General features: G+C 41.7%; 1 protein-coding gene across 1 annotated transcript in view; it reads right to left on the reverse strand.

The window, feature by feature from the left end:
• hadhab (hydroxyacyl-CoA dehydrogenase trifunctional multienzyme complex subunit alpha b) overlaps positions 1-13,132 on the reverse strand; it is a 38,546-nt gene that overhangs the window by 23,620 nt on the left and 1,794 nt on the right. Inside the window, exons 2-8 of the mRNA XM_061896236.1 lie at positions 9,725-9,766; positions 9,578-9,648; positions 9,361-9,494; positions 5,220-5,358; positions 3,138-3,257; positions 2,939-3,041; positions 2,729-2,851 (exon numbers count right to left, since the gene is read on the reverse strand). Of these exons, the coding sequence (XP_061752220.1) occupies positions 2,729-2,851; positions 2,939-3,041; positions 3,138-3,257; positions 5,220-5,358; positions 9,361-9,494; positions 9,578-9,648; positions 9,725-9,766 (732 nt within the window). The remainder of the gene's footprint in view (positions 1-2,728; positions 2,852-2,938; positions 3,042-3,137; positions 3,258-5,219; positions 5,359-9,360; positions 9,495-9,577; positions 9,649-9,724; positions 9,767-13,132) is intronic.

Below are 13,132 nucleotides of genomic sequence, written 5' to 3' on the forward strand. Positions count from 1 at the left end.
TGACTAGTAGATGGCAGTCACACATAAGAGATACGTGTAGACTGCAATATGATGGCAGTCACAGATAAGATATACGTGTAGACTGCAATATGATGGCAGTCAAACATAAGGGACACGTGTAGACTCCAATATGATGGTTTGACCCTTTTGTTCTTCTTTACTGAATATCCTAAACTTGCATGATGTTAAAATGTAATGTTAGCATGTAGCTATGCTTGTGTTTAAAAACCTAAAATGTTAATGTAATGTTAGCATGTAGCTAACATAGCAATGCTAGTGTTGCTAATCTACACTGACAAACTAACGTTAGCATTAGATTAGATTAATTTATTTTCAAAGGGGACAATGCAATTTCATAAAACTAGAGATGTTCAATAATGGCTTTTTTTGCCGATATCCGATATTGTCCAACTCTTAATCACCGATTTCGATATCAACCGATACCGATACATACAGCCGTGGAATTAACACACTTTTATGCCTAATTTTGTTGTGATGCCACGCTGGTTGCATCAAACAATGTAACAAGGTTTTCCCAAATAAATCAACTCAAGTTATGGAAAAAAATGCCAACATGGCACTGCCATATTTATTATTGAAGTCACAAAGTGCATTCTTTTTTTTAACATGCCTCAAAACAATAGCTTGGAATCTGGGACATGCTCTGCCTGAGAGGGCATGAGGAGGTTGAGGTGGGGGGGTGTATATTGTAGTGTCCTGTAAGAGTTAGTGCTGCAAGATTTCTGTTTATCTGTTCTGTTGTGTTACGTTGCGGATGTTCTCCCGAAATGTGTTTGTCATTCTTGTTTGGTGTGGGTTCACAGTGTGGCGCATATTTGTAACAGTGTTAATGTTGTTCATACGGCCACCCTCAGTGTGACCTGTATGGCTGTTGACCAAGTATGTGTTGCATTCACGTGAGTGTGAGAAAAGCCGTAGATATTATGTGACTGGGCTCTGTACTTCTCCCTACTTCCGTGTACTCAGCGGCGTTTTAAAAAGTACCGATAATTGTGAAACAGATATCGATAATTTCTGATATTACATTTTAAAGCATTTATTGCGCGATATTATCGGCAGTCTGATATTATCGGACATTTCTACTAACAAGTTAACAAGTGTCTGTTAGTATCATTTACTTACAATGCAATTCTTTTTGTATGTTTCGGTTTCACAAATTCCTCAGTAAATTCCCCAAAACGTCAAAGTGGAGTTATTGAGTCTGTTTAGCTGATTGGAGAGCTAGCTTCCGCAGCTAGTGGGTCCTTGACCATGACTTCGGTTTTGTTTGATCAGCCGTTTTACTGCCATGTTACAGACAAAAGGCCCCATTCCGCAACCGTTCTTATGAACAAATTGTCTTTCTCAGGCCCACTTACGAAGTTTTAAGGAGATTTTTATATTCACCAATATTTTCTTCGCTGGGATTTGTTCATAGGTAAAAACAAACTCTACGAGTGCTCCAGAGCACTCTTAGGGTGGCCTATTTGTTCATTAGTGTGACAAGTTCCCTAATTTCTATTGTCTAATGTTAAATTAATATCATAGATGGGTAGCTAGATATAGACAAGACAGACCTACTAACCTTCTCAGAAGCCTAGTGGTTAGAGTGTCCGCCCTGAGATCGGTAGGTTAGGAATTCAAACCCTGGCCGAGTCATACCAAAGACTATAAAAAAAATGGGACCGAGATTGCCTCCCTGCTTGGCACTCAGCATCAAGGGTTGGAATTGGGGGTTAAATCACCACAAATGATTCCCGGGCGCGGCACCGCTGCTGCCCATTGCTCCCCTCACTTCCCAGGGGGTGATCAAGGGGATGGGTCAAATGCAGAGGACAAATTTCACCACACCTAATATGTGTGTGTGACAATCATTGGTACTTTAACTTTAAAGACAGACAAAATGAGCAATATATAGACATTTCAAAATACCGTGCACACACACACACACATACACACACACACACAGAATTACGTTTTGACATTATGTATTTCCCCCGCGGGATAATACGAATTTCTCTTCTGTAATCTGCTTGTGTTTTTTCCATGTGGTTGATGTTTGGCTTTTCCGCCAGAATTGTGCCAATATATGGGGAATTAAGGGCGTTTACCTTTGCAACTTACAGAATTAGTGGTGTTTATCAATCAATCATCAATCAATGTTTACTTATATAGCCCTAAATCACTAGTGTCTCAAAGGGCTGCACAAACCACAACACGAACCACTACGACATCCTCGGTAGGCCCACATAAGGGCTTTTTTTTTTGGCGTTGAGTTGCAAAAAGTTAGCGGACATCCATTGTTTAATTTCATAAAGACACGCCTCCAGCTGACTACAGCTTACATATGCATATTGGGGAAATAAGGTTGTGTTCATATCAAAATTATGATAGACAAGCACACGCTAACCATTTGGCATTCAGCAACTTAAGAACAGCAGGTGGGAACAATTTGGGCGTTTAAGAACACGTCATGAATTTGAACGGAGAAAAAGTTAGAAACTTATTGCGGAATGGGGCCCAATATTTGGAAACAAATAAGGTATGTAGATAAATATTTACAAAATCATTCTGTGTAAGCAACTCATTTCAGAAAGCGTGTATACTGTATCTGCGGTTTATAGTCTGATGCAGCTAATATATGGAACATATTTCCCCCCCTAAAATTTAGTGGGTAGGGCTTACATACCAGTGTGCTCTACAGTCCGGAATATACGGTAATACCTACTCTGCATGGTGCCCTTCTCCTTGCGCAGGGAGATCTTCTTGCCCACGATCCCTCTTGCACATTCGATGGCCACCTCCTCCAGGTAGTCGATGGTTCTTTCCTCCGGGCTCTTCAGACCCGGACCTACAATCAGAGAGGAATATTTGATTGGTTTACCAAGAGAGGAATATTTTATTGGTTTACCAAGAGAGAAATATATTATTGGTTTACCAAGAGGGTCTACTAGCTGGTCAATGAGCCCCATCTTCTTGGCTTTATCTGCCCTGATGTTTCTTCCGGTCAGCATCATGTCAAAGGCGTTGGGCAAGCCAAGCTGAAGCAAACATATTTATATTGATGTGAGATGTTAGGACATTTATGCCTGGTTTTGTATTGTCATGATCATCTTAAATGGTGCTAGAGTACCAACCATTTTGGGGAGTCTCTGTGTGCCACCAGCGCCAGGCAGAAGACCCAGCATGACTTCGGGGGTACCCAGCACCGTCTTCTTGCTCTTGGTGGCGACCCTGTACTGGCATGCGATGGCGAACTGGAAAAGTCAACAGTGGGTTGAGTTGAGTGAAATGTACTGTATTTTTTCAGACAATAAAAAGGCGCACCTAAAAATCCTTTAATTTCCCCCAAAACTCAACAGTGCGCCTTATAACCCGGTGTGCCCACTGTACGGACTAATTTTGGTTGTGCTTCCCGACGTCGAAGCAATTTTATTTGGTACATGGTGTAATGATAAATGTGACTAGTAGATGGCAGTCACACATAAGAGATATGTGTAGACTGCAATATGATGGCAGTCACAGATAAGATATACAGTACGTGTAGACTGCAATATGATGGCAGTCAAACATAAGAGACACGTGTAGACTGCAATATGATGGCAGTCACAGATAAGACATTCGTGTAGACTGCAATATGATGGCAGTCACAGATAAGACATTCGTGTAGACTGCAATATGATGGCAGTCGCACAAAATATACGTGTAGACTGCAATATGATGGCAGTCAAACATAAGAGACACGTGTAGACTGCAATATGATGGCAGTCACACATAAGATATACGTGTGGACTCCAATTATATTGCAGTAACACAAGAGATACGTGTAGACTGCAACTGTGTATGTTGCATTGAAAATGTTGACCATTATACAAATAAATGATAAATGGGTTGTACTTGTATAGCGCTTTTCTACCTTCAAGGTACTCAAAACGCTTTGACACTACTTCCACATTTACCCATTCACACACACATTCACACACTGATGGAGGGAGCTGCCATGCAAGGCGCCAACCAGCACCCATCAGGAGCAAGGGTGAAGTGTCTTGCTCAGGACACAACGGACGTGACGAGGTTGGTACTAGGTGGGATTTGAACCAGGGACCCTATAAAAGGGGCTCAAAAATATATTAAAATGTTTTTCTACGTCTTTGGTAAGGTATGAAGCTGCACCGCTTGATGGATTGTACTGTGCTTCAACATAGGAGTACTATTATGGCGTGCATTTAAGGTAAGACATTAACTGGAGTTTTGTTACACAATATTATGCAAAAGCAACTTTTCTTACCTTCTGGTACCTGCTGATCTGTATTTGGGATCTGCATAAATCCTGCAAATTTGCACGGGTCTGCCTTTGTAGTCCGTGATGACACCGTAGTCAAAAAGCTTCTACTTTTCTCTATCTTCTTGTTATGGGACATTCATCCCCTGCTGTTGCCATGTCTAATATAAAGTAGTGTAAAGTTCTCATTTATATCTGTCAGTAATCTTGCTACAGAAGGGCTAAAACATACTGGTGTAGTGAGTTCTATTATTCACCCAAGGAACTTTAGTTATTAGAGAGTTCCGGTCGGACGGTTTTTCACGGGACACATTTCGGGCGTTGTTGTTGCACCAGTGAGCCAAACATGAGGAGATGCTGCTCCGTTACTGATTGAAGTAAAGTCTGAATGTCATTAAAACAGTTAGCTCCATCTTTTGCCACTTTTTCCACTCCCGTCCTTGCACGCTACACCGCTACAACAAAGATGACGGGGAGAAAACGCTGCTGGAGGTGAGCAACGTAAATAAGACCGGCAACAAAACGGCGCATCCTGAAGAGACTGTCAGAAAGTGACTTAAAGATGTGTAAAACGTCACCTATGCAACATTTTTACCAAATAACCACCATTACATGTTATGTAGACCACAAGAAAGTGTTTTCAATCTAGAAACAAAACATGACTTCTTTAATGCACCCAATAATGCACTGTTTGTTCTTTTAATTTTTTATTGTTGTTTGTTTGATATCAATTGTAAAGTTCAGCTGTTTTTTTCAGTGTGGCCTTGGCTCCACTGCAAGCATGAATAAATAAAGTCAAGTCAAGTCAATAATCCATTGCACCGTTTGTACAAAAAAAAAAAAGACCTGACTAGAGGCGTTCATCGGCAGTGCGCCTTATAATCCGGTGCACCCTATGGTCTGGAAAATATGGTAATGATGATGAGGATTTTCTCACCTCCAGGCCACCTCCTAAGCAGGATCCATTAATGGCAGCCACGATGGGCTTTGGGGACTTTTCGATCCTCTCGAACATCTTCTGGCCTTCTTGGGAGAGTGCGGTGACCTCCTCTGCGCTGTTGCAGGCCTGGATCATGCTGCAACAACATGTATCTTTAATGACAGGATTAGAAATATTTCACCTAAGCGTGTTTCGGTAAAAGTCTAATGCAGCAGATTCCCATCATCCATGCGTGACATCAATCAATAGGGTCGGGCGATAAAACGATTCAATATGTCTTATTCATGTACTTTTTCAGTCTTCTTCAGAAGAGTCACCTGACCACTGTGACGTGTTGCCTAACCAGGTAGACTTGACAGGTGTGCCTGGTTGGCCACGCCTATAAGAACAGCTGATAAGTAACACGTCACTGGGGTTAAGGTGACCCTTCTGAAGAAGACTGCAGAAGGCAATCTAAACATTTCAAGTAAAAATTCCACCTAATATACTGAAAATATGGTCTGATTATAAGAACATTTAAAAAAGTATGTGAATATAAATCGCAATAGACACGTAATATAGACAATGTTGGCTTTAAGGCACGTTTTGTGTCTTTTTATGCATTGAAATCAGAAAGGATCCTCGTTTCCGGAGGTCTGCGTGTCCCTGAGACGGGTTTTTTTTTTTTTACAGACTCAAAACTCCGGTTTGCTTGTTTTTTTTAATTGATTATCGCTTTCTGCTTGGTTTTGTTTATATTTGCCGGTGTAGTGCCAAAAAGTGATTGCCTGCCAAAAATTGATTTCCTTTGCGGGAGTACCAATGATTGTCACACACTCACACCAGGTGTGGCAAAATTATTCTCTGCATCCCCTCAACCCCTAGGAGGTGAGGGGAGCAGTGAGCAGCAGCGGTGGCCACGCCCGGGAATCATTTTTGGTGATTTAACCCCCAATTCCAATCCTTGATGCTGAGTGTCAAGCAGGGAGGTAATGGCTCCCATTTTTATAGTCTTTGGTATGACTTGGCCGGGGTTTGAACTCACAACCTACCCGTTTCAGGGCGGACGCGCCAACCACTCGACCATTGATTGATACTGACATCTCATCTCTGCATATTTTACTAAAATTTTTTGGCAGCTTAGTCACAGATTACCATGCTAATTTACGCTGTTGTGTCAGACACTTATTTCGATTTGATGTTTAATTTTTTTTTTCATTTATTTTTGTAATGGTACTTTAATTATTATTATTATTAATAGTTTTTTTTTTTTTAATAGTTTTGTCATCTTATTTTAGTCAATTATTTGTAATATCTTTTCAGTTTTAATGAACGTTGTAATTATAAAATGTACTTATTTAATTATTATTTTCACATTTTAACTTGATGTTTTGTTGATACGGTACATTCAGGTTTGTTGACAACGCCTAGCATGGCTGTACAATCCAATTGAATGACAGTCCCTGTTGCACTTTGCACAAACATGTGTAGAGACTTCGTCCCGCTCCTGCAGTGCAATGGTATTTGCAGTATGTTTCCTCCTGTCTCTCTTCTCCTCTGCGAGCTGGCCTCTCCTCAAATCAGCCTCTGCAATACCCCGTCCAACCGCTTGACGCCAGACATTTCGGTTCTCCGCCCGTGCCTCCCAGCTGTCTAGAGGAATATTACACGCTTTCAGATCTCTCTTGCATGCGTCCTTGAACCGGAGGGAGGGACGTCCAACACGTCTGGAACCAGCAGCTAGTTGGCCATACATAATGTCCTTGGGAAGCCGTCCGTCCTCCATCCGCCGAACATGTCCCAGCCATCTCTTATGAGAATTACATATATCAACATCAAGTGCCTACTGTACTGTTTACTTGTTGAAATACCCTTCAAATACATTTTTGGCAGCAGTAAAGCGGTCATCTGGGTAGATTTTAGCTCTAAAAAGGGTATTTAAAAGTAAACAGTACAGTGGGTACTTGGTTTTGATGCATGTAAAGCTCATAAGGGTATTCTGGTAAAATATGCAAAGATGAGATGTGTCAGTAGTCCTCGTCAGCCAGAGAACTTTGGTTTTGGGGCGACAGCGGTAAAGTTTAGATCCACGAAGGAAAGCAGAAAGTGAACATTTACATAAGTATAACATGTGGAACTGTGGACCAGCTCTATACTCTCGGCAGGGTTCTTGAGGGTGCATGGAGTTTGCCCAACCAGTCTACATGTGCTTTGTGGACTTGGAGAAGGCATTCGACCGTGTCCCTCGGGAAGTCCTGTGGGGAGTGCTCAGAGAGTATGGGGTATCGGACTGTCTTATTGTGGCGGTCCGCTCCCTGTACGATCAGTGCCAGAGCTTGGTCCGCATTGCCGGCAGTAAGTCGAACACATTTCCAGTGAGGGTTGGACTCCGCCAAGGCTGTCCTTTGTCACCGATTCTGTTCATAACTTTTATGGACAGAATTTCTAGTCACAGTCAAGGCGTTGAGGGGTTCCGGTTTGGTAACCGCAGGATTAGGTCTCTGCTTTTTGCAGATGATGTGGTCCTGATGGCTTCATCTGACCGGGATCTTCAGCTCTCGCTGGATCGGTTCGCAGCCGAGTGTGAAGCGACCGGAATGAGAATCAGCACCTCCAAGTCCGAGTCCATGGTTCTCGCCCGGAAAAGGGTGGAATGCCATCTCCGGGTTGGGGAGGAGACCCTGCCCCAAGTGGAGGAGTTCAAGTACCTAGGAGTCTTGTTCACGAGTGAGGGAAGAGTGGATCGTGAGATCGACAGGCGGATCGGTGCGGCGTCTTCAGTAATGCGGACGTTGTACCGATCCGTTGTGGTGAAGAAGGAGCTGAGCCGGAAGGCAAAGCTTTCAATTTACCGGTCGATCTACGTTCCCATCCTCACCTATGGTCATGAGCTTTGGGTCATGACCGAAAGGATAAGATCACGGGTACAAGCGGCCGAAATGAGTTTCCTCCGCCGTGTGGCGGGTCTCTCCCTTAGAGAAAGGGTGAGAAGCTCTGCCATCCGGGAGGGACTCAAAGTAAAGCCGCTGCTCCTTCACATCGAGAGGAGCCAGATGAGGTGGTTCGGGCATCTGGTCAGGATGCCACCCGAACGCCTCCCTAGGGAGGTGTTTAGGGCACGTCCAACCGGTAGGAGGCCACGGGGAAGACCCAGGACACGTTGGGAAGACTACGTCTCCCGGCTGGCCTGGGAACGCCTCGGGATCCCCCGGGAAGAACTAGACGAAGTGGCTGGGGAGAGGGAAGTCTGGGTTTCCCTGCTTAGGCTGTTGCCCCCGCGACCCGACCTCGGATAAGCGGAAGATGATGGATGGATGATGGATAACATGTTCAAGTTTGTCACATGCAGACTACATCGCAGTGAAATGCTTTTTTCCATGCTCTTCAGATATTGCGTGCAGTGGGTTCCAAACACTAGTTGCAGAATCTAATACACTAAATACAAACAAATACAACAATTGAATAGCTCTGATGTACATTAATCACAAGACGGTTAAGTTGCACAATAAGTCACAGAAGTTATGGTAGAAGTATCAGTACAAGTAGAAGTACAGTAAACAAATACAGTACCAGTGCAAGATCAAATAGTGTAACTGTGTATACAGTATAGGAAGGAACAAATATGAAGGTGTGGACAGTTCTTTGGCATTTGAGTTGTGACAGTAGTATGAACAAAGGTAATGGAACAGTATGACTTCTTTATACTCTTGTTTTTTTAAACATTACATTATCATTTACAATCATTGAATGAAAAGTATTGTAGTCCGGTAATTACAGTTGTAATAAAGTGTTTTTACATTATTTTTTACGTTATTTACAGTCATTGAATGAAGAATGTGTTTCCTCTTGTATTATTTTGTTTATGAATTAAGTAGCGTTTATGACAAAGTTTTTCAAAACAATATAGAATGTGAGAAATAACAGGATAATGCATACATTTATCATTTTTTTCAAATGATTACAAAAAAGTGGGACCAGAAAAATGTACTGCGGTACCCCATTTTTATGACTTGATGGGGTCCCTGGGACCCTATTTTGAAAATTCCTAGCGCCAACACTGCTTGATATATTGATATCCTTTTATCGCAAAGCCCTATTTGAGGTTCAATTCTTCCTGGAAAGAACAGGACTTTGACTGTAAATGAAGTCGCTCGCTTACTTGATATCGGCTCCGGCGATGAAGCATCCCGGCTTGGACGAGATGAGGACGGCACTCTGAACGGCGTTGTTGGCCCACACTTCGTCCATCACCTCTGTCAGGTCTTTCTGCATTTGGACCGACAGCGTGTTGACCTGCGAGGCGAATTACCAAATCAATAAACTGCAAACTTGAAATTCATACAGCAACTGAAGAACCCCGGCCAAAAACTACTTGCCTTGGAATTCGGGTCGTTGATTCGAACCACAGCGACGTCGCCCTTGACCTCATAGTTGACATGGGTTCGGGCTAAAGGAAGATAATGAATTAATACAGACATTGGCTTACTTTTGCATTGGTTTGTTTAACCGCGAGTAAGTCCTACCTAGCATTGGAGAAGCCACTGAGAAGGTGCGGAAGGTACTTCCTGAAAATAAAATAAAAACATTGAGACGGAAGGCACAATGGAAGCTAAACCAACAAACCCAAAGAGGAGTTGGTGCCAAAAAGCGAAAAGCATAATTCCTTGGGTTGACTTCCGTTAAGATTTACAAAAAAATAGACATGGACCAAACAACTGTAATCTGCAAAAAAATGGCGTCCACAAGTCAGGCTGGGCGATATTTGGAATATACTCGATATATCGCGGGTTTGTCTCTGTGCGATATAGAAAATGACTATATCGTGATATTCGCTCTCACGCGTTTCTCACTCGTTCTTGTCTCTCCTTCTCACAAGGGACATAAACAAGCGCACCTTCTTACATACGTCACATACTGTCGCATGTGTAACGTCATACGCCTTCGCCGAGCAGAGAGGTAGCAGCTAGGGATGTCCCGATCCGATATTGATATCGGAAATCGGTCCGATATTAGCCAAAAAAGTGAATATCGGATTTTATCGGACTGAATCTAAAAACTCCGATATAAGCGCTCCGATATAAGCTGTCCATTTGCCGCTGCAGCACTTCTATAATAGGTGACTGGTTTGATCACACTCCAACACAGTAGGTGGCGGCAATACCCCTTAATTAACATTGGTGGCGGCCGCGGAAGAAGATAGTCTCTGATCCAGTATGCACAGCCCACGTGATCACAACAACGAAAGTGTAGTGATGTTGGCTGTGTGGAAGTATTTTAACTCACAGCATGTCGAAATGCTTATCTTCTTAAAAAAAAATCCCCACATTATGCTCGGACTGCAGAAAGTGAAGAAGGAGGAGGAGGAGTAGTAAGGGTAGTCAGCACTGACTGATTATTATTTGTTTTATGCTCTTGTTATTAGAGTGATATGTTTATTGTGTTTACACTATTCTTCAGTGAAGACTAAGCGTAATTACTACATTGTTTTGGGCATAGTCAGTCAGTGAAACTGGAGCTGTGAACTCTTAATTTAGAACAGTTGGACAGTGGACAATATTGTGTTGTTTTTGTCCCTGCCCACAGTTGTTTCCAACATATGCTGACAGTAAAAAAATAACTGAAGTGAACTTGAATTGTTTGCACTTTAAAACGTTTTTTGTTTTTTTTATTGGATTTATTTAGGTTATTTTTCAGGGTCTTCTAATTTATTTTTAATTTATTCTTTTCAATTGTATAATTATGTTGGTATTAGTGGTTATTTTGCACTTTAAATATAACATTTGGTTTTTATTGGATTTGTTGAGGTAATACTCTTATGTTGAAGGTTAAAATGTATATAACCAATTGGTTAATAATAAATGGGTCAGTTTTTCCTATACCTACTCTTGCTGACTATTGTTTTCTGTTTTAACACTACAACATCAGTAACAGTAACATCACTTTATCAAGCCTTTTCTAACATTCTACAAAACAAAATAAGGAATAAAGATATGTATGATTCGTGCCTGTATCGTATCGTATTGATATCGGTATCGGCAAATACTCAAGGCTACAATATCGGTATCGTATCGGAAGTGAAAAAGTTGTATCGGGACATCCCTAGTAGCAGCGTGGGTAAAGTTAGCTGTGGTGCTAACAGTGCGGTGCGAGTGGTAATAAGAGAGAAAGAAGGTGACAATCTGGTAATAAGTGAAGTAAGAATAACTAATTCCCAAGAAAAATAGCATGGAGTCCATCGTCTGGCTGTGGTTTGGCTTTAAGCGGGAAGATGTTGAACAGACAACCGTAATATGTCAAGTATGCGCCAAAAGCATTGCTACAAAAAGTAGCATTACTGCTATGCTAATTAGAAGCATGACTTTAAAAGTCACCCGCTAGAGAATAAGGAGTGCTTGAAACTCCGCATGTCAACATCTCCGTACGGTGCCACACCAACAAAATGGCCAAGCAACTATTTCCAGATCAACACCGTATGAAAAAAATTGTCAAAAACAGAAGGAGATAAAGTACGCAGTAACCTACCACATAGTAAAGGACATACGCTATTTGATTTCCTATTGTGCAGCAAATTTTTATTTGACAGTTATTGAAATATATTGTGTGAAATCATGCACTATAGTGCACTTTATTTGTTTTAAAATATTGTACTGGTGTTGTGTACAAAAAGGGCACTTGAATTTATTGTTGTTTTGATATGTCATCTTAGTGACATCATGCACAAAAGTGCACTAATAGCTTGTTTTAAAATGTCTCTGAAAATCTTGCACTTTCTGTTTTGGATATGACATGAATGTTTGTGCCACTTAACAACTGTTTAATAAATACAATTTTGGTCAATTGAATATATTAATGCAGTATGAACAAGAATTTTATAATGTAGACACATAGAATCATCATACTGCTGTGATTATATGTATCAAGTGTTCATTCAAGGTTGAGGCAAAATACCAAGGCCTAAATATAGAGATATTTTGATTACTGTAACGTATTATTTTCGCATCTCCCTATGTGTAGCATTAAAAGATTACAGTTGGTGGAAAATGCGGCTGCTAGACCTTTGACAAGAACAAGAAAGTTTGATAATATTACGCCTATACTGTATATACATATAAACCTATATATATACCTATAGTGGCTCACCTGCACTGGCTTCCTGTGCACTTAAGTTGTGACTGTAAGGTTTTACTACTTAGTATAAAATACTACACGGTCTAGCTCCATCCTATCTTGCCGATTGTATTGTACCATATGTCCCGGCAAGAAATTTGCCTTCAAAGAACTCTGTCTTATTAGTGATTTCCAGAGCCCCAAAAAAGTCTGCGGCTATAGAGCGTTTTCTATTGGGGCTCCAGTAGTCTGGAATGCCCTCCCGGTAACAGTTACAGATTCTACCTCAGTAGAAGCATTTGAGCCCCATCTTAAAAGTCATTTGTTTACTCTACCCTTTAAATAGACCCCCCTTTTAGACCAGTTGATCTGCCTTTTCTTTTCTGCTCTGCCCACCTCTCCTTTGTGGAGAGGGGGCATAGATTCGGTGACCAAAGATGACGCGCTAGCTGTCCAAAGTCGGGACCCAGGGTGGACCACTCATCTGTGCATCAGTTGGGGACATATCTGCGTTGCTGACCTGTCTCCACTCAAGATGATCTCCTGCTGGCCTAACTATGGACTGGACTCTCACTATTATGTTAGATCCACTAAGGACTGGACTCTCTCACAATTAACTAGATCTACTACGGACTGAACTCTCACAATATTATGTTAGATCCACTATGAACTGTACTCACACTTTTATGATAGATCCACTATGGACTGGACTCTCACTATTATGTTAGATCCACTATGGACTGGACTCTCACAATATTATGTTAGATCCACTATGGACTGGACTCTCACACTATTATGTTAGATCCACTATGGACTGGACTCCC

This window comes from Nerophis ophidion, linkage group LG03 (assembly GCF_033978795.1).
Source record: "Nerophis ophidion isolate RoL-2023_Sa linkage group LG03, RoL_Noph_v1.0, whole genome shotgun sequence".
In the NCBI taxonomy this organism is placed as follows: domain Eukaryota; kingdom Metazoa; phylum Chordata; class Actinopteri; order Syngnathiformes; family Syngnathidae; genus Nerophis; species Nerophis ophidion.